At 40.2% G+C, this 24167-nt stretch overlaps 1 protein-coding gene across 1 annotated transcript in view; it reads left to right on the top strand.

Annotated features, from left to right (window-relative positions):
- Window positions 1-24167, top strand: part of LOC133951285 (multiple epidermal growth factor-like domains protein 6) — a 59708-nt gene that overhangs the window by 1513 nt on the left and 34028 nt on the right. Inside the window, exons 3-9 of the mRNA XM_062385132.1 lie at window positions 411-520; window positions 742-846; window positions 17551-17673; window positions 20664-20786; window positions 22003-22128; window positions 22538-22660; window positions 23108-23230. Of these exons, the coding sequence (XP_062241116.1) occupies window positions 411-520; window positions 742-846; window positions 17551-17673; window positions 20664-20786; window positions 22003-22128; window positions 22538-22660; window positions 23108-23230 (833 nt within the window). The remainder of the gene's footprint in view (window positions 1-410; window positions 521-741; window positions 847-17550; window positions 17674-20663; window positions 20787-22002; window positions 22129-22537; window positions 22661-23107; window positions 23231-24167) is intronic.

The following is a 24167-nucleotide window of genomic DNA, read 5'->3' as shown; positions in this document are numbered from 1 at the left end:
ATAAAGATATAGCCACACATACAACATGTACAGTTCCATACCACTGACCAATTATCTGAGTACAACAACATATCTTTCTGTTGTGATTCGCTAACGCCTTCAGACCTGCACTGACATTCTCCTGAAATGATCTGAAGGGGCTGAAAGTGAGAATGTAAATGTCCAAGTCCGTTTTTGTGGAAATTCTCTGGAACCTTTTCCTGTTGTTGAGAACGCGCCCCACTAGGACAATCTCAGTCTCAACCTCTCATTTGTGAAAGGCTAAGTCTGGAGAATGTCCAGCCCCAGTTGAGTTTATGATGGAAATTGGTTTATGTTGACACATTGGATTATTTTCATGTATTGACCTACAATGTCACTGCCAGGTAATGCCATTATGTGACCACAATAACATCACTTCTCCCCACCAGGACAGCATACTACACAGCATACAGGCAGAGGTACAGCATGGATGTCCACACAGTCTACAAGTGCTGCCCAGGTTGGACTCAGAGGGGTGAAGAGATTGGCTGTCTGCATAGTGAGTATTTCACACACATAGATCACATAGGCCTAGTTCTGATGTTGCTATATATTAATAAGATATTTAGGATAATGATTGAACTGGAAGAATGTCAGTTTCAATTGGCAGGAAAGAAGCCCAACCACTGACTGGATGGACACACAAACACACAGGCTTCATACATCTTTATATCATCAGCAGCGTTATGGAATACACAGTATGATATGTGGTGTCTGCAGGGGTTTGTGCTGCCAACACATGTTTCAACGGAGGCCGATGCTCACAGACTGAAGACCAGATATGTCTGTGTTCACTGGGCTACAAAGGGACAAGATGCCAGTACGGTGAGTTACAATTCCCCTCCACCAAACCTGCATGCTCCGTTTAACCTTACAGGCGTTCATGTACGATATGGAGCGAGAGTTGAGCTCAGCATTATTAGTCTGACACACGTCCTCTAAAGCTTTAATAGGCCCGGTTTAGGCCTTCTGCTTTCAGTTTATAAAAGCAAGAATGAGCCTGTAGTGCCGCTCTGATTGGACGAGGCTGCTCTGTGGGGGTCTGTGGCTAGTTAATGGCAGAAGAAGTGCTCAGAGTCCCCGGGAGGATTGGTCTGCTTTGAAGGCTACAGCCTGGAGTGCTGTGGCTAACCCAGCTGAGCCTTCACTCTGTAAAAACTGCATGTTAATAAGGGTACATCTGCAGTTTGGTTTTCATTTGGTACAGAGAGAAATAGAACAGATTCCTAGTCACTTATAATAATAACGCATCTATTTATACACTATCCAGCCACAACATTAAAAGGTTTTATTGAGGGATCTCTTTGTATTTATTTTACACTCGCAAATTCGCGAAGTGGCGAACCTTCTGCTCCCTTTATCTTCCGATCTGTTCGAGCAGGGACGTGAATTTAACATTTGCTTCCCCCCCGGAGACATATTACAGCCTGGCATTGCATTGAGTTCAACTTTGGTGAACCTTGACTCACAATATTCGCTTTGCTTTTGCACTGAGAAATAAGTTTTACATCACATTACTGATGCTTCAGGATGATCTCACAGATGCTATTCATGTCTCTATCAGTGCGTTCCTTCTACTGTTCCAACCCTGCAGTCTACTTCAACCCCCAAACAAGAAGACAGTGAGTAGTGTTTTGGAAGACTCCTGCAGAGATAAAATGGTGAACTGAGACTATTTGGTTCCTACCCCCCACATACTTGCTAACATACAAACACACACACACGCACACACGCACGCACGCACACACACGCACACACACACACACACACACACACACACACACACACAAACACACACACAAACACACTCACACACACACACACACATGCAATGCAATGCAAAGGGTTTCCCATTGGGTTCCTAGACTTTCCCAGGAGGAAGGACCTGTCGACTACAGGTTGTAAACAGTCCTCGCTCTCAATAAGACTTTTCACAGGAACGCGTCATTGTTTGTCAGAGGCAGCGCTGCTATCCGTTTGCTTTGACACGGCCTCTTTGGCTTTCACACCTCGCAGTGGCAGATTGAGAGCGGATAAGGATATTAGATCTGATCGGAGTTACAGGTTTTTGCTTTCACTCTTTTACATCCTGTACTTGGCTCCACCTCAGCGCAGAGAACTCACATTTTGCTCTTTTTGCAAAACGTTTTTCCTTCGCTCTTCTCCCGAGACAGATTTATCCTCGCTTTTCTGCCAGAGTCATTATACGTGGAAACAGCCAATCTCCCGTTTTCAGCCAGTTTCCTGAAACTGCACCGTTGATAAATGCACAGGCAAATATAGGCATTGATAATTTGCACTGATAATTCTGTGTTGTGAAGGATTTAGCATGTATCAAGGATATTTTGAAAGCAATACTATTTTGAAAAGAAAAATATCCACAATCCTTGTGAAATCTTTCAACCTAAGTGATAGGAACTATAAAAGCTTACTTACATTAAACAAACGGAGCATTGATGTGAAAATCCTCCTAGGAAGTATCCCTGATGACATGAAAAATTTCAGGCTACTGGCATCAACTCAAACGTGAGAACATAAGAACTTATGGCTGCCCTTAAGTTAGGCAGTACATATCTATAATGACACTGAAAGCCAAGTTACTTGCAAAAATCACAATAAATATGATAATTAACATGCTGTTATTTGTATCGTGAACTATATACCATGAGTGAAGGTATGAAAGTGAGAGTGATCAGTGAACATGGCTGTGAGAGAGTTTTCTGAACAATTTTCTGAATGGACTAGTGGCAGAAACTTGGACTATGGGCAGTAAAGGTCTCTGGTTCATCTCTGGTTCGACTCCACGGAGAAAAAACACGAAGACGAAACTGGATTGATCTGTCCAAAAATCCAAGAGGATTCTCCCTACCCTGTCTAGTGCCCCTGAGCAAGGCACCTTACTCCCCCAACATCTGCTCCCCGGGCGCCGTACATGGTTGCTCACTGCTCTGTGTGTCCTGCACCAGATGGGTTAAAAGCAGAGGTTACATTTCCCTACAATTGCATCAGTGTGCCTGTGCATATCTGTGCATGTGTTTGGGATAAATAAATGTATCTTAATTGTAATCCTAATCCTAATCTTAATCTTAATCTTAATCTTAATCTTAATATTAATCTTAATCTTAATCTTAATCTTAAAACAGGCCAGCATGGATATGCACCAATCAGCCACAATATTTAAGCAACGCTGTGTAACTATTAGCAACAGCGCCCTCTGCAGACACAAGTGGTTAATTATTTCTGTTGGGCTCCATCTACGAGCGATTAAGAGGTTTTCATGTAAAAACAAAGCCTGTTATCAAGTGTGTTGACTGGAGTTCTCACTGTGTGGTCCCACTCACTGGAGTGTGGCTATTGTCTACAATCTCTCATTTGCACACTGAGCCACCAGGATGTCACCAGGGAACACTGTACACTATTGAATTTATATTGTGAGCTTTTACATTCCACAATGACAGCTCTATCACTAACCTGCTTATGATCCATCTATCATGGAAAAAGATTATATACTACAGAGAAGCAGGAATTTACATTTGTAGATTTATCTTGGAGTAATATGTTAAAGCAACTTGACTTTTGCTGTTTGGTCATGAAGATATTTTCAGATTTATTACATGTTTCCTGTATGTTCCCCGCCTTTCCCATATGATGTCTCTTGTGTTGTAGTGTGTAAGTGTTTAGGTTTTTAGTGTTCTTTTTCTGTCTGAACATGTGCCTACCTGGATGTGCAGAAGGTTGCTCATTGTGTTAGATTCTCAAATAATTATTACTTGACTTTTAGCTCATTGTTGTGGCTGTCTGGACCTTCACAGTTTTGTTTCACTCTCCCTGCTCTCATCGTCATCATTGTCTCTGACAACCTCAGCAGTCCCATTTAGCCACTAGTTGGCAACCACCTCATTTAAGAGAAGTAACATCTTTGAGGGGGGTATTGATGTATTTCATGTCATAGAATAAATCCTGAAAATATTTTGAGCTTGTGTGTTTATCCATTCAGAGAACTTATCACCTTTTTGAATCCAAAGTGCAAAAAAAACGTATTTCTGGGTGTATTCCGTTTTGACACTGTCAATGGGTCACTGCAGTACCAAGATGGAAATACTCAGCTATGGCGTTTACTGCTCATGTTTTGCACCATATTAAAAACCCCATATGGACATGTTAACAGGGTTGAAAACGGAATTTCCATTGGAAGGGGGATTTTTAAAGAACAATCCGGGTCTGGTAATAGTTCAAGCAGGAGGCCCTTCCCATGCTACTACCCCCTTTCAGCACTCATCGGCAACTGGCTTTTTGTACTTTACTCTCATTGGTGTTTCTGCCAAGTTGTGGTGGTAGAGCGGTGGCAGAGTCTGTGATGTGTTGGGGCCAGTGGGCCACCTGCTTCTAATCTCTGATATGAGACACAAGGCACCATCCATGGAAATGTGTGTCAGCCACTGACACTAAGGCTCTGGTGTTGACACTTTGAGGTAATTAACAGCCTGAACAGAGCCCAAGCATGTGCCTCGACACTGGAGCCTGCTCCGTGATAGTAACATTTACCCCTGCTTGTGAATGCCACTCTGTCTCACTCTATTAAGCCTAGATTAGGCTTTGCTTTGGCTAAATTGGTGCACTGGTCTGCTTGAAATTAAGAGTGTGCAGGCACACAACAGTGTGAGGACAGAAACCATCTGGTCCTCACTAAAGAAGCCTGGTTGTTTTCAAAGCACATTAGAGCAGAGTGATTATGGACACTGCCTGAGACTGGATCCTGTTCTACTGGAGGTTGTAGCAATGTAATAAGACAGCTAATGACGTCAGCGGTTAATAGGAATTTTCTCGCGTTTAAGAAAAAGGAGGAAATTTCAGTAGTGAACACGCTTGAGCATTCACACCATTAAGCGTTTATTTTGTTTAAAGGGCCTGTGTTTTAAAGTTTTCTGATAGTTTGTTTGAGGTTTTGATCGTCATAGAAATATGTTATATTTGTGGATTCATGTACCAATAACCATCACATAATTTTACATATTGTCTTTTTCACTTCTCTCTGGAGAGCAAGCTCATCTCTGAGCCTCTCTTCTGATTGGCTGGCTGTTGTCTGAGTCAGGCAATTACATTAAATTACATGTCTCTTAGCCAAAGTTTCTATCTAAAGCAACTTCCAATTAGTGCATTCAACTTCCATTCAAGGTTCAGCATCTAGTGTAGTTTGGTAAATCTGAATTGTGATGGTCAGTCAGTGCTGGAAAGCTGAACTCAAAGTTAAATCTAAATAAAATGCTCCAGTTTGAAAAAAACAATTGTTGCATTGAATTAATCATAGTATTATCCTTGGGAAGGCGTTTCAATGATTTATTGGCCTCTTGACATTTAACACCTTTGCAACATTTCTGTTGATATTTTTCTTGCAGCTTGTGAACTCTGCAACAGGATGACCTCTTAGTGTTGTGTTGATAATAAAGTTAAAACAAATGAGAATAGTCGCTTGGTCTGGGTGGGCCGAGTTAGGGGCATGATTCAGGGTAGTGACTGTATAGCTGTGACATCTCACAGCAATGCCTACAACGCCAATACAAAAAATACATAGAAATCTGACCTTTAAGAAATTATGTTTACCAGTAAAAGGGCTTCAGACTTTCGTCAGTCCCTTCCTTTATGGAACTCTGCAAAAAGCAACATAAATCGTGATTTGTCATCTGTTAATCACCTTTTTTCATATGACATTCGAGTTCAATCTCCAAAGACCATGGTCTGTCTGTCTCAGTTCTCTCCTCAAACACTCATGTCTGGACAAGACGGGTCAAACTCCCTACTAAATTAAACAAACGTTCGCTGTGTATGTTCATTTAAATCACTCCCTACAATAAGAATTTTGACAGTTTGATAATACATGTTTTATTTTCAGCACCTTCAATCTGACATAAAATAATAGATGTAACATTGAAGTGCCAATTCTCAGCTTGAATTTGACCATGTTTAAATCAGTCAGTTTTGTGTAAATGTATAGCCCCTCACATATAGTACAACAATAGAAAAGAGGCCGAAATTAAAATAAAACGAGCCAAACAACAAAAAAATCGACTAGTCAGTGCTGTACAAAATTGGAGCCAAAATTACACAAATTACTGAAATTTATTAGAATATTACACTGTAACTTTGAATAGAATGTGAACAGCCAAAATGTCAAATACCTCTCCCATGGAGTACAACAATAGAAAGGGGAGAGGTGACTATGGAGGCCTAGACATGATTACAGATTTGGTGTCATTATACCAATAAATATTAGACCTCCTGTCCACACAATGCTGTATGATTGGCATTGTTCGGTAAAATATTGAAATTAGTCCTCAGCGAAGGGCCATTAAATATTGGCTCACTATATGTAGTAGTTGTATTACAACAGCAGCTAACTCTGTATTGAAGTCCTTAGTAGACTATAGTGGACCAAAATTCAGTGAGGACTCAGAGTCACATGTGGTTTCTTTCCACAGGGTTGTTGATATTCAGAGGGAAGGAGGTGAATAAATAGAAACGCTGACTCAGTGCTTCAGATTTAAAACCACCAGGCTTTCTTCCTCACAGTCTCTTGTGTTATATCTTCATTTCTGTCACTGAAACAGAACAGTGTCCATATCAGAAAGGTGTTCTTGTTATTTATACTACGTGGGCTCAGCTCGTCGGTTACCCTCTGATGTCTCTATTGGGATTTTACATATTGTGTACTATTCTCTTCTGCTATAACTTCTCCATTGGATTATCTGAATTCCATTTGAAGACAGCAACCATGTGGTTTTTATTTATCTCAGAAACATTTGCATCTTGGGAAAACTCTGGAATATGATGGCGTTATGTCCTCACTTGGTCTTTTATATTATAGATCTGATTTCCTTATCCAGAGATTGATCTCCTCTCTTCCACATGTCTTTGGCAGTACTATCATATATCCCTGTGACTTTTTGTTGGATAGAAATAAAGGATTTTACTAGCATGGCTGGTCCTGAGAGCCGGTGAAAGAATTTGTCTTTCAAAATGGAAAGAAACTATATTTTTCTTACAGATTTCTGGAAGTGATTAGGCTCAAAGATGCTGTTGAGTCAAAATTTCAAGGTGTAGTTACAACAAAAATATAGCTGAAGGAAAGTAAATAAATCTAGAGCTAGATTTAATTTGCTAAAAAATTGTGGTGTAAAGTCAAATTCCTTTATGAAAAACGAGGTGTAAAAAAAAATCATGTCCTGCTAGCTGCTGTGGTTTTTCTCAGGGAACAGTGATGTCTTTTACAGGTTTGGAGTGAATCCTCCCCCCTTCTGCTAACTGACATACCATACTCTGAGTTTATCCTCTCCCAGTCTGACCATGCACTTAGGTCCACTGTTAAACTCCATGTGAATTATAAAGCATTTTGTTTTTGGCTCCTGAGTAACACAAACCTCTTGAACGTCTATTTCCCCTCATATTTCTTTGTCTATGAGAGAAAAATATTTTTTTTTAGGGCTGCTTTATTTCCAGTCTATATCTTAGTCAACAAACAAGGTGAGGACATAATCTCATTTATGCACCGCACTCTCATGGTTTCACTTGGTGATACAGGATACTGCACCCTACAATGCAATTGTCCAGTTTACAGATTAAAGGGCTTGAACCATGTAAGTGTGCAGCAGAGTTAACATATGATGGGAACCATGTGGTTGTAATGAAGGCAAGGCTTCTGCTGTTTGTCTTGGTCAAGTTTCAAAGATTTATTCAACCAGAGTTTAGTTGCTAGACACTAAGGTGCTGAGTGTTTGGAGGTGCGTGTGTCATGCCTTTCTTTGTTTTCAGTGAGAGCTGCAGAGCAGACCTCGTGATTACCTTTGACAGCTCGCTCTTTGCTTTGGCTACGGCTGCTCTCGTGCTCTTTTGAATCGGAGGTTAGTGAAAAGGTTCACTGAAACTCAATTTACAGTGTAAGCCTGCAGACCTGAACAGATCCCTTTAAGGTTTTCTATTCTGGCTTAATATGAATTTAATCACCAGTTGTCTTTATTTTTATTCCTTGAGTGAAAACATTAAAATAAATGTATTTTGAAGATATTCCTGAATATGATAACGTATTAGTGTGTATAATCATATGCAGTAATGATCAGCTATTAAAAACTGACCTACAATGAAAAACAAAATAGTTTACCAACTTAAAAAGACCCTTTAAACTGAAACAAAAATTATTAAGTTTGGTCAAGTGAAATTTGATAAGTCATACAGTATTAAAACAATGTATAACTTTACCAAGTAAAGTCCTTTTTTAAGCTGGTATAGAAATTTATTTTGTCAATGCAAAACTGTTGAAGCTAAATTAATACATCTAAAACGACAAGATCTATGTTATATATTTTGTTTACTTGTTTTTAATAACAAGTCATCCAAAATGTTTTTCAACAATGTTCAAACGCAGAGAAGTCCCACATCTTTATAGAAGGTTTTATTCATCACCTTTATTTGTATTATATCAGCCACAGGGGCTTTGGCTCTCTTGTTTGTTTTGGATTATTCATTGCCATTTTCCGCGTAACGTGAATAAAACTTGATATTTATATATATATACTAAATTAACTCATAAATTATTTTAAGGAAGGTTTTTTATCCACAATCGAGTTGAAGAGGGGAGAGCATGGCCTAGAGGATAGAGCGGGTGTTCTGCAACAAGAAGGTTGTCGGTTCGAATCCCACTCTTTCCAATCTGCATGCCTAAGTGTCCTTGGCAAGATACTGAACCCCTAAAATTGCCCCTCAGAAATGCTGAGTGTTCTAAAAATGTAAGTCGCTTTGGACAAAAGCGTCAGCTAAATGACATGTAATGTAATGTAAAAAACAATAGCTCCCATAGTCCCAAGGTGATTCACAAATTCATCAAAGTAGGTATTTTCCTTTGACACACCCCTAGCATCCAAAGTAACTTAAAATAATTTGAAAGAGAAAACTGAAAGCAAAGAAAGTTAGTCAAATGTTTCCCCTCACCAGATTTGAATAAGCATCATTCACACTGGATATTGTATACATAACTTTATGCTGTTCCTCCATGAGGATTTAAAAGGCCAGGTGGCTGCGATGAATTGCAATTCCATATTTTGTCCACATGCAACATCAACCACAGCTGTTCCACTTACAGGGTTATTTTTTTATAACCGACATGTAAGTCTGGTGAAGAAATAGTGAATCCATCACGCGGTCAGGATGAAGTCATCTGAAGTGCAAAAGGACAGGATCTATAAGGATAAAAGGAAAGCATCTGAACGGTAGACATTTTGTGTGACTCTCTCCATAGAGAAACAAAGGTCGCTCTAAAAAGCAGTGAGACTAGGATGGCACTATTTGCTTGTCATTTACCCCTTGAAACTCCTCTTCCTGTTTTAATTTCATTATGGGTTGGATGTTGGAATCCTGATGCCAAGACAGACTTGCAGGCTGCTGGCCTGCTGACAGGAGGACACAAGCAGCGGTGCTACAAGCTAAGCATTGCTATCAAAGGAAGACACTCATTAGAGCCCTAATGGCTGCCATATGGTAGGGAAGTTCTCACACACTAAACAAGCAGACCCTGGTCTCCCCAAATGCATTAAGGCACAGTTGTGTACCAGGTTAATGCTGACTGGGTCGGAGCTAATGGTCTGTGTGATTGACCATGTGTTCCCAAGACTCACTGTGAGATTCCTACAGTAGCAGCAGAGCATTGTCAGTTCATCCTCGTTGAACTCCGTCTATAGTGTTAGCATTAGATTTGGGTAAATAAGTTTGAGAACAAGAGGTCACTGTTGGGATCCTTTAATGGGCATAGTGGAAGCTTCTTCACTAAATATTTCTGATAATAGAGACATTCATCAACAGTACATTTTAGTTTGAGCTCTTTGTAGTTTTATTGTCATACTTCTGTTGTTTTATAAAAGCTATCATAGCTGAGCTAGCTAACCATATGAACTATCTAACTTTCTAGTATTCACTTTCGCCCACGATCCAGAAAATAAGCCAAAATATCCTGGTTACGAACACCACCATCTTGCACACGTTGAGCCAGATCAACAATGATGATCACGTAGCGAGGTTCTGATCCTGGTTTATAGGATTGTAGTTTGGTCCAAGTCCCATCCACTAATATGGAGGAGGCGAGATTTATGATATATGTAGCAGTCAGCAACCAGGGGTTAAATGAGACATGTCGTCCATCTCTATGTACAGTGTATGTCCTTACCAGGTTGAGACAAACATTTGGTTGAAGATTAATTTGTTTTCTTTTTCCAACTATGCTACAGAAACAACTGTTGGTTACAGCTGTTTAACTTGTGTGTGTGGTACATGTTGTTTTTCAGAAACAAGAGAGACTCAGGGTTTACATAAATGTTTTTTCAAGTTGCAGACATTGATTAATCCTGTAAGATAAGATACATTTTCAAAGGCAGTTTTTACAGAACAATCATTATAGACACAAATCCTGCTGAATACATGTCTGTGAAATCAAACCTACTCTTGTTTTGTTTAGTTTTTTGCTTTTGCTTTGCGATGCCAGGTTGAACACAAGGAATACAAATTCACAGCCACGCTGCATCCTGTCTGTGCAAGACATTTTCTGCCCTATCTGTTGGGGATCTAAACAGGGATGACTTTCCCAGATGTACAGGGACCAAGTTTGACAGAGGCTTTAATGGAGACGTAGGAGAAAAGTTCAAACAGGACATTCAGGTCAGGTTCTCCAGCTATTTTACTCCAGATGAAGAAGATATTGTAATTAACATTTTATTTTTGAATATGTTGTTTCAGAATCGCAGATTAGGTGAACTTCATTCATGCTACATCGAAACATAAAAGAAGAGAAATATATGTTTACAGTGAGCTGAAGGCAGTTTTTGAAAATCCTTATAATGTCAGAGCATTATTTCTGTGTTGAGTGGACAAATGGGAAACATGTGAGCTGCTGGAGTGAGGGAGTTGGTAAAAGTGTACGACCACATGATCCGAAACGTGTAGGATACATGGTTCCTCACAAAGACACTGCAGTGAGATGATCAGAGAAATGCAGGTAGTTTCTCACAGTGTTAGAGCCCCACCCAGGTCACTTAGAATATAATAAAACTGGCAAAATGTGAATCTGCACCATCAAACACAAGCTCTGGGAATCTTTACTCTTTTTTTTTGTACTTGATTGATGACCGAATGACGACTTCCATTCTTCCTCCAGGTTGAAAAGCCATGATGGATTGTGTCTCTTTCTATCCATTTCATTCAGTGCAACATTTTCAAAACAGTCCCACTTTTGTCTCCTCACTGTTCCTACTGAGCTTATTGTTGGAGCTCTCCGCAGTGTGACAGGTTCCTTAAGCTCCTCGGCTGTCCATAAAGAACCTTTGACCTCAGTCTCATGGAACCTTGTGTTTTCCCTATCAGCACTCAATGGACCTTTGTTCGCTCTGCTATTTATAAGCATATAGTGATCGGCAGTTACTTACTGTCCCAAGACAAATGCAGTACAAATATATGTAACCGGCGGTACTGGTTTAAATCATAGCTATAGGAATGAGCATGAATGATATGAACTGTACATCACCAAGAGGAGAAGTCAGGACATCACCATATTCAGTTAGATTCATCCTCTGGTGATACCGAATGTCTCTAAAATGTATGTTACGATCTTTCTTACTGTTGCTGAAAAAGTTTAGTCTGGACCAAATTGGTGAACTACCTGATCGACCGACCCAAAAAGTAACGGTGCCTCTCCTGCACTGATTCACATTCACCTTGACGTAAGTGACAAGGCCCTGAGCCGAGAGCAGTGGTTTATTAGATCCAAACCAATCACACGTGACATCGAGCCTTGTGCAAAAAACAGTAATTAGGCAGATCACAGAAGCAATGCAGTTGCCGCAATATACAGAGCCTATGAATAATAAATGAACATAATATACAAAAGTTTGGTTTACCTCACATTACATCTTCCAAATTAGAATAATGAATGTATCGCTGAATGGGAGTGAACCAATCAAATCATCAGGTGTAACATCTCTGCGTTGAGTTATTGCAGCTGTGTTTTTACAGCTGACTCTCCTGCAACAATCCGTCTGATGTTCAGGAGAATCGAGGAAAGAACGTTTCCTGTTCCTGACAGTTTTATTTCTTCAAACTTTGTGGACCTCATGTTGCAATATCAAATGTGTTGTCCACTTTTGGTCATGTGTCATTTTCAGTTGAATGAAAAGCAATGGAAAGATGAGTGTTTTTTGTTAAGTCTTTACAATTTTTATGAGGGTGGAAGGCTGCGATAATAGAAATAGACAAGTTCATGTTAGTACGGTAAGCTGCATTCCTTTTCTGTGTCGTTTTGTTACAGTAGAAATGTGGGAACGGGGACTTGGAGAATGTAGGAAATTCAGATTCCACCTAGTGAGGAAGAAACAGTAAATCACTGGAGCTCTGAGTATCACTTACAACCACTGAGGTCCGAGATCCAAAGCCTCCACGTCCATTGAACAGAGTGGAGAAATACACCGTGCAACTGAGGTCTGCTGATTCAGTTATTGATCTTGACTTATCTTTGTCTAATATCTTTAACATCAGCGGATTGGACACTTAGTTGGACATTTGTTGATTTATGTAATGTCCTTGTACTTCCATCTTTCTTTTTTTAGAGAGGAAGAGCATTGGTCCTTGGAGAGACTGGAAAGGGGCAGTACTGTTCTGTAGAGGACAAGTAATGTTAATAACACCTAATGAGATTAACAGGTACTGGAATATCGGTCGCTGATGTCTGAGAACATCAGAGCACTCGAGCAGCTGTCCTCTCTATTGATGGGAAACCATTATCACCCCTATTCATAAACCAAGAGGACACCATCACTTTCCATTTCTGAGCTATCAATGATCTCATGTTATTCATTTAAAACATATGATAGTTTTCAAGATTGGCATGTAAAACATTATGAGACAATGCAAATAAAGTGGGAGTGGGAGAAAATGGGTTATAAAGATATGGATAAAGACAATGTCCAATATACCAGGAGGGCTCTGTTGCTCCAGAAGATTTAGAAAAGAATGACTCTGCGTTGAGGTTAGGGGTACATGAGGTCCATCGTGTCAGTCCATCAGTGAAATGAAGATTGATGATGCAGATTTGTAGGTATGAGACTCAAAGGCCACATGAGGGAGTCAGAGCCGGTGCACATGGAGAATATCAAGCAAAAGGCTGCAGGTGTTTGGGTATCAGGGGCTTTGGAGCTCAAGGGGAGAGTTACAGCATGTGCTTGCATACCTCAACAAGCTGGTTGACAGTATGTCAGGATTCCATATTATCATCATGTATGGAACATATATAGTTGACGTAACAGAATAATGGGACCCCCCCCCCCCCCCCCCCCCCGAAAAACAAAACAAGTGTTTAGTGTGTAGGACACATTACGTGTTTTAAGACATGAACTCCAGAGAAATGGGTCAGGAGGAGGTGCATTCACAAAAACAGGAAAATGTCTGGGAAATGTTTCAGATGAGAGGTGGTGCTTTGGTGCCTAGCACTCAGGAGATGCATACAATTATCTGTTTTGTTTACAGCATATTGACACCGAAAATTTCCAGAATCTTGTTGCCTGCCTGCTTGACATCTTTGTCTGCATCCACTTCGTGTATGGTTCCTCTTCTTCATCCTGACATATGTGGATTCTCTTCAAAACATCCTAAACGTGCCCATTTGCTTGCTGGGAAATTTTCAATCTTTCTTCCTGCTGTATTCTCACATAGGCTAACTCAGACATTTTGCGGACAGGAGAAGTTCTGGAAAATGTCTGGATTAACTGATATGGAAATTAACTTTCTCACATACAGCCCCTCCGGACTTCATTGTATCGCTGAAAGCAGCTATAGAGTGTGTCAAGCTGTTAGAGAGAAGAAAAAAAAAACTGACCTCTTTGAAACTGCCATATTGTGTCTATTGAGGCCTGTTTTATCTTGGAAGATGAAAGATCCCCTCAAGACATTGGTGAGGTCGATGGAATTGTTTAGGTATAAATGCATGCATTCATGTGTGTATTCATGTATGTAATGTTTGGTTGGCCCATGTAATACATCTAAATGCACCACAGCTGAACCAAGGCAGAGATCTTAATGCCAACATGCTCACGTTGTTAACGTTGCTCAGAAAGTAAAATAGGACGGTTTCCATGATTGAAATCCTCCGGTGCTGCGCAGGTCACAGTTTAATCTGATTACGTCTGGGTTCTGAGAGACAGCGAGCGGCCTTGTTTACATGTACATGCGTGTGTTGAGATGTGCTCTGTTACCAAAGCAATTAACCATCCAGGTCATGGTACACAGTGAGCATCTGAGAGGTGCTGTTATGCATGCGGAGAAGCTTAAACCCTGTGCCCCATCTGGAAGTATTTATGATTACTTTTCTACTCTAGAAAAAGTCACAACACAGTAAGAGAAGTAGTCCAAAAACTCAGGATACAAAGCAGAAACCAATGCTAGTATAAAAAGTAAACAGTTTGAGTGTTGGTGACTTCTGGTGAAGGTTTCTTAAAATAATGTTTTAGCCCTCGCCACCATCTTTGTCAAATATAACGCCCCCCCAAAAAAAGTATACACATCTCCTCTGATGTTATTTCTCTGTGTTTAGGTCTTACTTTGCCCTAGTTGATACGCTAACAGAACTTGGTGGTTAATTAAGCAACAGGAAACAATTGGAAATCGTTCTTCATCCCTTTTTGCCAAGGGCCTATTTTTTCCTTGGTCTGAAAATGTCATTGCATGTCCTCAAAAAGTGTGCAGTTACCATGTGGAGTCTTCCAAGCTTTCTCTTCAAAGCAGGTCTTTCGAGCTAAACTCATTCAGCAGTGTAAAGTCCCGAAGTTCTGCATATTTGACTGATATGGTCTTTTAAAATCTACCACAGGGATGTATTGGATGATGCTGTGCTATAAATTAGTTTGTATAATCTCTGCTCTTCACCTCCCTCACACTGATTGCTGACAAACCACAATGGTAATTTGTAATGCATACATCTCCTTATATTTCCTTGTATTTTCATAGCACAAGCCCTTGAGTATCTAAAATGATTATATCTTATATCCTTTTGATGAAGGTTGTGCACAAGACTTAATACTAACAAGTCAGGTCTTTCCATTTTTTTTGTTTAGCACGATGTTCACTTGATGATGGTCTGGTTAGACCAGAGACACAGAGCGTGACCGATGACTTTCAGGCAAGGCCAAACCACAAAATGAGAAATCTGTAAATGGATTTCTGTGTGTACTTTAGGTTTCATTGAGGTAACAGTTTTATTTGAGGTTACAGTTTAGGTTCAGGTCATAATTTAGGTTTGGTCCGAAATAAAAAGACGTTGATAACAAATATGTCTTTCTTTGAGTAACGTTTGACTTTCTGCCTTTTAAGCATCATGTTATCCAGACGTTCTGAAGTGAGTGTTTCTTCAAATTTGTTTTGTCTGTCTAGTTGGCATTTGACAGTGAACACAAATGACCCTGAGCTGACATGGAGAGCTCATTAGGGCTCTCAGGAGCTGTGGGATCAAAGTGGGGATGTGTAAAGGGGGTAGGGCTCTGAGGTTAAGGGCCCGTTTCACCTCCCTATGAGTTAATGAAAAATGCAGAACAGGATTGTTTCTCTGTGTGTAATTGTGTGTGTGCGTGTCTGATACTTTCTGAGATCCCCCCTAGTGAAGGAGAATGTGCTGAATGCTGAACTTCTGCTTTAGTAATGGCTTGTAAAAGTCCAGACATCAGGGCAACGCAGACCTGGAGCCCAGTCTGCAGGTTATATATCCTCTGCTGAGTTAACAAAAAGCATTAGGAGGAATTGTCATTTACTCCTATCAAATAAAGCAAAGACAGAGAAAGAGCAGAAGCTTAACCTGAAGCAAAATAACTGAAACAAAGTGTGATGACCACTATAACTCTGCCTGCCCTTAGAAACTAAGTGTGGGTGTGGCCTGACACAAATAAATATGGCGACCCATCCTTAGTTTCTGAGGTCCTGTAGAATTCTGCAGAAGCCAAACCACCATATTTCTACTAATCACTGCCAATGGATCTGGAAACATAGTATAATTTCCCTTTAATTGTCAGTGTAGGTGAGAAACATTTGTCCTGTTACTTCAGTTGCTTTTCTTTATTTGTTCATCCTCTATAAAAAAAATACATGTGTAGCTCTCTATCTTCATGGAAGATATATGTGGGGAATCCCTATATATAACTCTAGCATCACTGTTCTAAACAAGTGTACTTAACTTCTCTTCTATTAAAATTAGCTGAGTAGATAATTGATAATCCCCCTCACACAGTCAGGGGGTCAATTTTGTCCTAATTAATCCTAATGTTTGTAGATAATCACATAGTTTGGTTTATCATTGTTTATTCATGTGCACATATATACACAGAGACATTATCAAATGTTTTTAGTCAAAGAATAGACCGACAGGGGATTGTAATGCTCTGAATCTGCTCATTTAACATTTTAAATCTAAATCAGAAATTGTTATCAGGTTTTTTACCGGAGGGGCCTTTGTTGCATGTGCATCTTTACTTGCGATTCATTATTGGCATTACATTTACCTGTGTATGCTTTAGATTAACATTTGCATTCATAAACACCAGGGGATTAGAGGAAAAGGACATATTGTGTCAACAAAGCCTAAAAACATTGTAAAAACTTTAATTAGAGGCTTGGTAATGATCCGATCCACTTCCTTGTTTATTGCACAAGAGCCATAGGTATGCAGTGGCATTTGATACACTGTGATTCTAAAGGCAGACCTTGAGTTGTCATGTGCTCTCAATCTACACAGACAAGCTGACAAACTTAACCCCATCTCCTTCCGCCTGCTGTCTCTTTCTATCTTTCCAGTTTGGTTTTCCCAAGTTGTGCTTCTGAAATTTCCTTTTTTTCAAAGACAAACAAACTATAACGGCTCAGTGCTTCCATTAAATATTGTACCAGATGGGGACAAAACACTAAATAACTTTCTCCTCTGTTCCCTTCCTTCTTCCTTCACAGGGGGTGTTCGTTGAAGTGCAATGCATTTATCTTTCACCGTCTCATTTTTCCAAACGTACAACACTGTATCATCTGCAAAAGGTTCAGCTGTGACTCTGCGCCATGGACCAGAACCACAGGGGCAATAGCAGCAGTTTAATCAATTGAATCAGGTGAAAGTTCCAAGGGAGAAAAAAAATCATTACAAGATTCTGCTGATTCGTTTACGTGCCTCCAGGAGTGCACCGGTCCTAAAAGATTGGCAACAGACTCACTATCAACTGCCTGCTAGATTATTAACATCAAAGTATTTCTGTGGCAGAAAGTCAGGAGGGTCAGGATCTACATGGAAAATAAACTGCACAAGTTTCCTTAATTTTGTTTCTGATGATAAGGGAAAGAACTGAACAAAACAGGAAGGAACCCCGCAAAGAGAGAAGAGAAGAACGTCTGTCTGCACAATCGATCCAGCAGCAGTGTTTTGAATATCCTACATTGCTGTGTGTAAGTAAAACTGGCCTTTTTATCCTCTTCCTTCAGATGTTAACGAATGTGAAGTGGATGAAGGCGGCTGTGAGGGTTACTGCTGCAACACTATCGGCAGCTACTACTGCAAGTGTCCCGAAGGCAGCAGACTGGAGCCAGATGGCAAGACCTGTCATGGTAAGACTGACATCTGGATGTAGCTAGTGTACAGACAGACGGTAGCAAGCTCTCTGCCCGGCCGGGGCTTCCTGTACTGCTTTATTAATGGACAAGTATTTTTCAGGCAAAAATGTGAATTTATTTGATGTTAAATATAACTGTTGTTTTTCCAAACCACCACAAATACCTAATGTAATGCACACTATAACATGCCTAGAGGGCGCTCTCTGGTATTTTTTAACTTTATTATTGTTTACCCTATAGACCTTGTATAAATATGGACGGCGTGTCTCCACTTCCTTCCACTATCCAGAAATGAATCCCCCAAAAAACTGAAGGAATGCTGTCATGGTGCATTTTTGGAGCCAGTGTCTGCACAAAGCGACCGGGGATGGAGTCGTGTTAGCATGCTCCAAATGCTGTCTGCTGTTAATCAGGATGTCAAACATCAGTGTGATAAGAGCTACCTTAAATAACGTGCATCTCCTCACGAACATGGAGAAGGCCGATTTTATGTTCCATTCTTCAGCCGGCACTAAATGTAAAGCACACATATCTTTTGCCTGCAAGAGAATTCCTATTTTTATATATTTCATATTCATACTTGCACAAACACACCGAAGCAAATTTCTAAACCTTTTTGGCAATAAACCCTGAATCTGATTGATCACCATCTACATTCTAGATACATTTGAATGCATATATCCTCCATGAAAATTTAGGTCACTCAATTTAAACCAAAATAGTGTGTGTGGTCGTATTTATGGGGAAAGACGGTGAAGTGCGGGTTCAGACTGTGGCAGAAAACACCTGTAGGAGAGATATTTTTAGATGGTGTTTTAGGAACTTTTAAAACCAGTATCACATCCTGGAAACTGAAAGATGAGTGAGACCACTCGACAGCCACAATGGGGCTTTTTACACACATTTAAACAATTGCTGTCACACCAGCTCCAGTGCCTCAGATCATCCTTTGGTTTTTGCGTAAATTCAGCCCCTGTTGCGTTTCTTTGGAAGACCACCTGTTTGGTTCCGCCACCAAAGCTGCGCCAAAGATGCTCGCTCAGCAGCTACGCTCCGAGCCAGGCGGTGTCACACAAAACCATTCAGAGCTCATGGCCCTCGACCTCCGACACCGCCGCCGCCCCTCCTACCCCCGGCCACCACACACACCACTTCACCCTGTGGTAAAAGGCAGCCATTGTGTGTCTCCCACTGAAATCCTTTCACACGAGGAGCCCAATAAGTATATTAACCTTGACAAACCTCCCCTCTGTTGTTTTGTATACCAGGGTGCCTCTACCACAGCTGCCAATGTGTGAATAGCCTATAATGACACGATCGCTCCTGAATGTTTGCATAACCCGTGTTAATGCTCCGGAGCTACTTCAGAATTATTCCTTGTCATTAGTGAGTCCTCCTCAAACTGTCCTACAATTATACTGTCACTTATTACTTTTTATTGTTTGTGTCCTCGATGTTGTGTGCAGTGCTTTTAAAATCCATGTGTTCCTCCTGCCTGGTTTATCTGCAAAGAAGATTTCATAGTCAGTGTTTTTCATAAAATGAAACTGAATTTTCTTTATTTATCATCATGTGTGTAGTATATTTATAAGTGTGAGTGATTTACTCAACTGGTGTAATTTTTCATGAATGCATTTCAGCTATTGAAGAGGTCTGTTAAGCTTCCGACATAATTTTTGGACCCAAATTCAGAACTTTCCAAAAACAAACCTGAATATCTGTTTCAGTCTGATAAGGTTACCTCAAATCTGATCACACAAATCTATTTGCAGGATATGAAAATTATTATTTTTATGGTAAAAAGCCTCAGCTTTGTCCCTCCCCTCCCTTTAGTTCCAACACAAACAAATTAAAAATTGTCTTGAGATCGTTTGGAAGATGCCTGTTCCCATTAGTCTACCAGAGACTTTCTAGTTCAGGGAAAGAATACACACACACACACACACACACACACACACACACACACACACACGTGTTTAAACCATCAGAAAATTATTTCTAGTATTTGCACTTTAGGTGGGAAGAGCTCTGACCTTAACGATGGTAGTGCTTCATGCAGAAATAAAGCGAAACACATGTTCTTAAAATAAAAAAAAGAAACTGCATCATTTGGCCCTCTCACGCGGCCTTTCTCTCATCACCTGCAAGAGAAGAAGCTTCAGGAGGACATGTGATGTGTTGTCCAGATGTGTAGTAAAGTCTGATTATCCTTGAATTAGCTGCCCCAGGTAGCGTGTCTCCTCAACTAGCCTCTATCTCTGCGGGAACATGAGCTTCAGTCTGACACACGCACAGACATACCTCTGCTGAGGAACTCTCCCCTGTGTAAAATTACATCGATATTCAAACACACTACGAGAGAGTGATAAGCCATTCATCATTCTCCCACGATGACACCCAACATGTGCATTATTCCCAAGAGAAGTCTGCAGAGCAAAGGGTCAGTGTTATGTTTCAGTGGGCTTCTGCAGCAAGTGGGGATTCAAGGGCACTTTGAAACCTTGGCTGCAAGAAGACGAAAAGGATTGAATGTATAGAAACTTTTCAGTATAAGCATTTTCTTTTGTCATTCACTATTGAATACTGGGAGGTGATGATAGTGAGGCTTGAACATGGATCTGCACCAAATCTCACACACTCAAGGATAGCAAATGTAATCAATCAGTTACAGCTCTTTAAATCTGAAATACTAAAAATATATAATATTTTCTTCTTTTATTTGACGGAATCTTCGATCAGACCGACTCAAAATGGAATACTCTGTTTTAAAAGTTGTGAGACATTTCTTGTTTCTAAACTCCAGCTCATTTGAACCAGCTATTGATATGTGTTTGGCCCTGAATTGACCAAAGCAATGCTTCAATTTTTAACACAAAAAGGGCAAGACACCTTTTATATGGATTTTTAATTATGCCACATTCATGACAGGCACACTAACAAATCCCTTTTTTGACTAAATAAACTGTACATATCTGTTTGCTCAGATGTAAATGAGTGTGAGGAGCTCAATGGAGGATGCCAGCAGATGTGTGTCAACACACCGGGCTCTCACCACTGTGAGTGCAGCGAAGGCTTCCGCATGCACGCTGACGGTCGGACCTGCATCCGTAAGTTTATACTCCAATTATATCTCATGTATATATATTTCCAACATTCCCTCAGTAACATAGAGGAATACGTTTAGTTTCGTTTTGAGATATGTTCTTTGTCGTGTTGAATTCTGTTAACCTGAAGCCAACCTTGTCCTAACACTAACCACTGACGGGTTGTAGGATGGGGGACAAAATTGGGGAAACAAATCTTGACTGTGAAGCATAATTCGACATAACGTTCATGTTCATGTTTAACATGAAGTCTCTGCTGGTTTCCTTCAACTATTTATTCAAAATAACCAATAATCAAACCAGACATTTTATCTTTATTATTGTGTATTGTATTGCTTTAGCTAAACACTGCATACAACTCACAAATTGGACATCCACTATTTCCCCTTTTTTCAAGTTTACAGTCCTTCGAGGTTTCAGGCTATTTGTGTATTTTCACAACTTCCAACTTTGATGGGGAGCATTTGAGATTTGCTAATGACCTGCTCACATCTGGAGTGAACATCTGGTCCCTGTTTGCCCTCAGGAGACTTGACTCACACCTTGTGTGTTTTGTGAGAGAACATACATAATGAATTTCCCCAAATGTCGATTAGCACGATAAAACACAAATGAGGTGCAGTGCTGAGGATTATTGATTAACCCCAATTTCAAGTTGGAAATTTCATTAGGATGGATCTAAATATTTAGCACCAGGAAATAACTAAGTAAGAAAATTGTTATTTGCTGATAATCTGTTTGCCATTGTTACTTTTTGGTTTAATGTCTTAATACTTGATGTAATAGAGGTATAGATGGAGGGATAGGAGTGGAGTTAAAGGGATAGTTAATTGTGTCTGCAGAAGTCATCAGGGTTTAAAACCAGTCGCTCTCTCCCTTTTTACAGCCCGTCTGTGTCATCGTGTCTATGTTTAGAGCACCCACAAGGCACACGGCTAATATTCATATTTGGCACATCATTAAATCACAGGAGAAATGGGATGGAAAGATCATTAGGAAGTAACCAGCAGTACCCACTGGACCCAGCTCGGAAATCATTTGACACATTCCAGGCTTTACCCTGGGGTTTTCAATAATTAGACAGCGGCAGAGTTGCGAGTTGCGAGGCTGTTTTAGGCTGCCAACAATGTCAGTTATATCTCAGTTCAGGTATTAAAAGCTGTATAGCTTGTCTTTATTTACACTTTCTGTGTGTGTGTGTGTGTGTTTTGCCTTTAAGCTGTGACTTCTTGCTCAGTGTTGAACGGCGGATGTGAGCACAAGTGTGTGGACATGGGGAGCAATCATTACAAGTGTGAGTGTCGGAAGGACTACCAGCTGAAGAGGGATGGGAGACACTGTGAATGTAAGTCCTTTTCCCAACAGATGCATGAATATATCAAACAAGAATGGCGCTGCAGGACAGCAGATGACTCTATAGGGACTTCGGCTGATGTAGATTGGACCACAATACAGCGCACAGCATGCTTGTGGTTACTGAAAGTGTGCAAGGTAGGAAAAGGAATGAATGTAACAAGCAGCTTTGGAAAGAGTCAAGAAAAGGAATTCAGATTTGACCTCCTGCAATGGATCTTCAGATCAAATATCACAACCCCACTTCTCACCCATTCACAAACCATGGAAAATCTGTAAAACGATGCATGTGGCAAATTCAGAGCGTCAGAAAAATCTTAGGAGGTAACCATTAGGGTCACAGTGTCACCTGCTGGGTTGACCTGTCTTTAATCTTAATTGTGTGTTTGTGTTTGTGTCAGTGGTGGACCCCTGTGAGGAGAGGAATGGAGGCTGCGCCCAGCTGTGTCTTTCTGAGGACGGCCGGGTTCACTGCAGCTGCCGACACGGTTTTACACTTGCTGGAGATGCCAAGAATTGTGAAGGTGAGGAATTGCACGCACACATTTCCATCAGTTGATTTATCATAATGGGGATAGATGCACGTACATATACACAGACACACACATAGAACACATTACAAACTCAGTGAGGATTGGCAGATTTTTATTGCAGCTTGAGTTAGAGAGGAGGAGGAAGGAGAAAGTGAATTAAAGAAAACATGGAGAAGGAACATTCCAATTAAATGTCTTTAATTGAAATTGGAATCTCATGCGGTACATTTGGTTAACAATCAAACTATCCATGAATGAGAAATAAATATCCATTAAAAAAGTGTGGGATCTGTGTGTGTGCGTGTGTGTGTGTGTGTGTGTATGGCTGAAATGTCCAAATACATGTTTCTGTGTCTGTATGAATCATAATAACTCGGGTCCTATTCTCTCTGAATGTAAATATGTGCATTCATGTCCTGTGTTATTTCTCTCCTATAGACATCGATGAGTGCAGCGCCGGCCGTGCCAAGTGTTCCCACGGGTGTGTCAACATGTTGGGCTCCTTCAGCTGTGTGTGTCACCCAGGTTTTGAACTTGGTGCTGATGGCAAACAGTGCTACCGTAAGTGTAAATTCAAGTCCAAAAATTCCAATTGCATAGAACAATATCCTTTCTCAACCTCAACATTTATATCCCAAACATTATTCATCTTCTAAATACAACAAATACATAAATACATACATACAATGCCATCTTGATAAGAAGTAGTAACTCAATTATCCTTTCTCAGACATATGACCTGATGAAACACAGAATATCAATTCTGAATTTCAGATTTCATGACAGTCGTATTTGGCTGAGAATCCCCCAAAAAAGGAAAGCTTAGAAAGTCTCTATTCCACCCTTTTCCATGAAGGAGAAGTTGGTGCTGGTGCTGTGGTTAGAATGCTTTTTCACAAAAATGTGCTTTTTGCATGTAAAAGTACATTTTCTTGCCTGAACTGTTGTGTCAAAACAAATTGATTCAGGTAGAAAAACTTATATCATACATGTTGATGAACTTCCAACATATAAAACCATGTATGCTAGCTGTAGATTAGCCTAAATTGCTAAGAGATGTTGTTTTTTCTTAAATGTTGGCTGTGGGGTAAGGTGAGACAAATGCTGTGGGGTAAAATGAGACATGTAGCACAAGTTAAGTTTAGTCTTAAACATATTTTAGTGTAATATTACATTACATATGTTTTATTTTTAATGCCATAAACATTGTAGAAAAGCCATCATGCAAAGAAACTACACCAGGGCCGACACACCCCTCGCAGAGATGTAGAGTGAAGCCGCTGAGGTCATGCAAGGACAGAAGTCCTTAAGAAAAGCTGGAAGGGATAGAAATATTGACAAGACAACCCTGAAAAGATTCATAATTAGAAAAGAGAAAGGGAAAGTAAAATCAGTAGCCTGGGGTGCAGTAGCTCAGGTAAAGAGAATATTCACAGATGAGATGGAGGAGGAGCTTGCCAAACACTTGAGACAACTAGCTGACCAGTTCCAGGGCCTT

The sequence above is a fragment of the Platichthys flesus genome, chromosome 4 (genome assembly GCF_949316205.1).
Source record: "Platichthys flesus chromosome 4, fPlaFle2.1, whole genome shotgun sequence".
Classification (NCBI taxonomy): Eukaryota; Metazoa; Chordata; class Actinopteri; order Pleuronectiformes; family Pleuronectidae; genus Platichthys; species Platichthys flesus.
The sequence above is the reverse complement of the archived record's forward strand: the minus strand, read 5'-3'. Positions and strand labels throughout refer to the sequence as shown.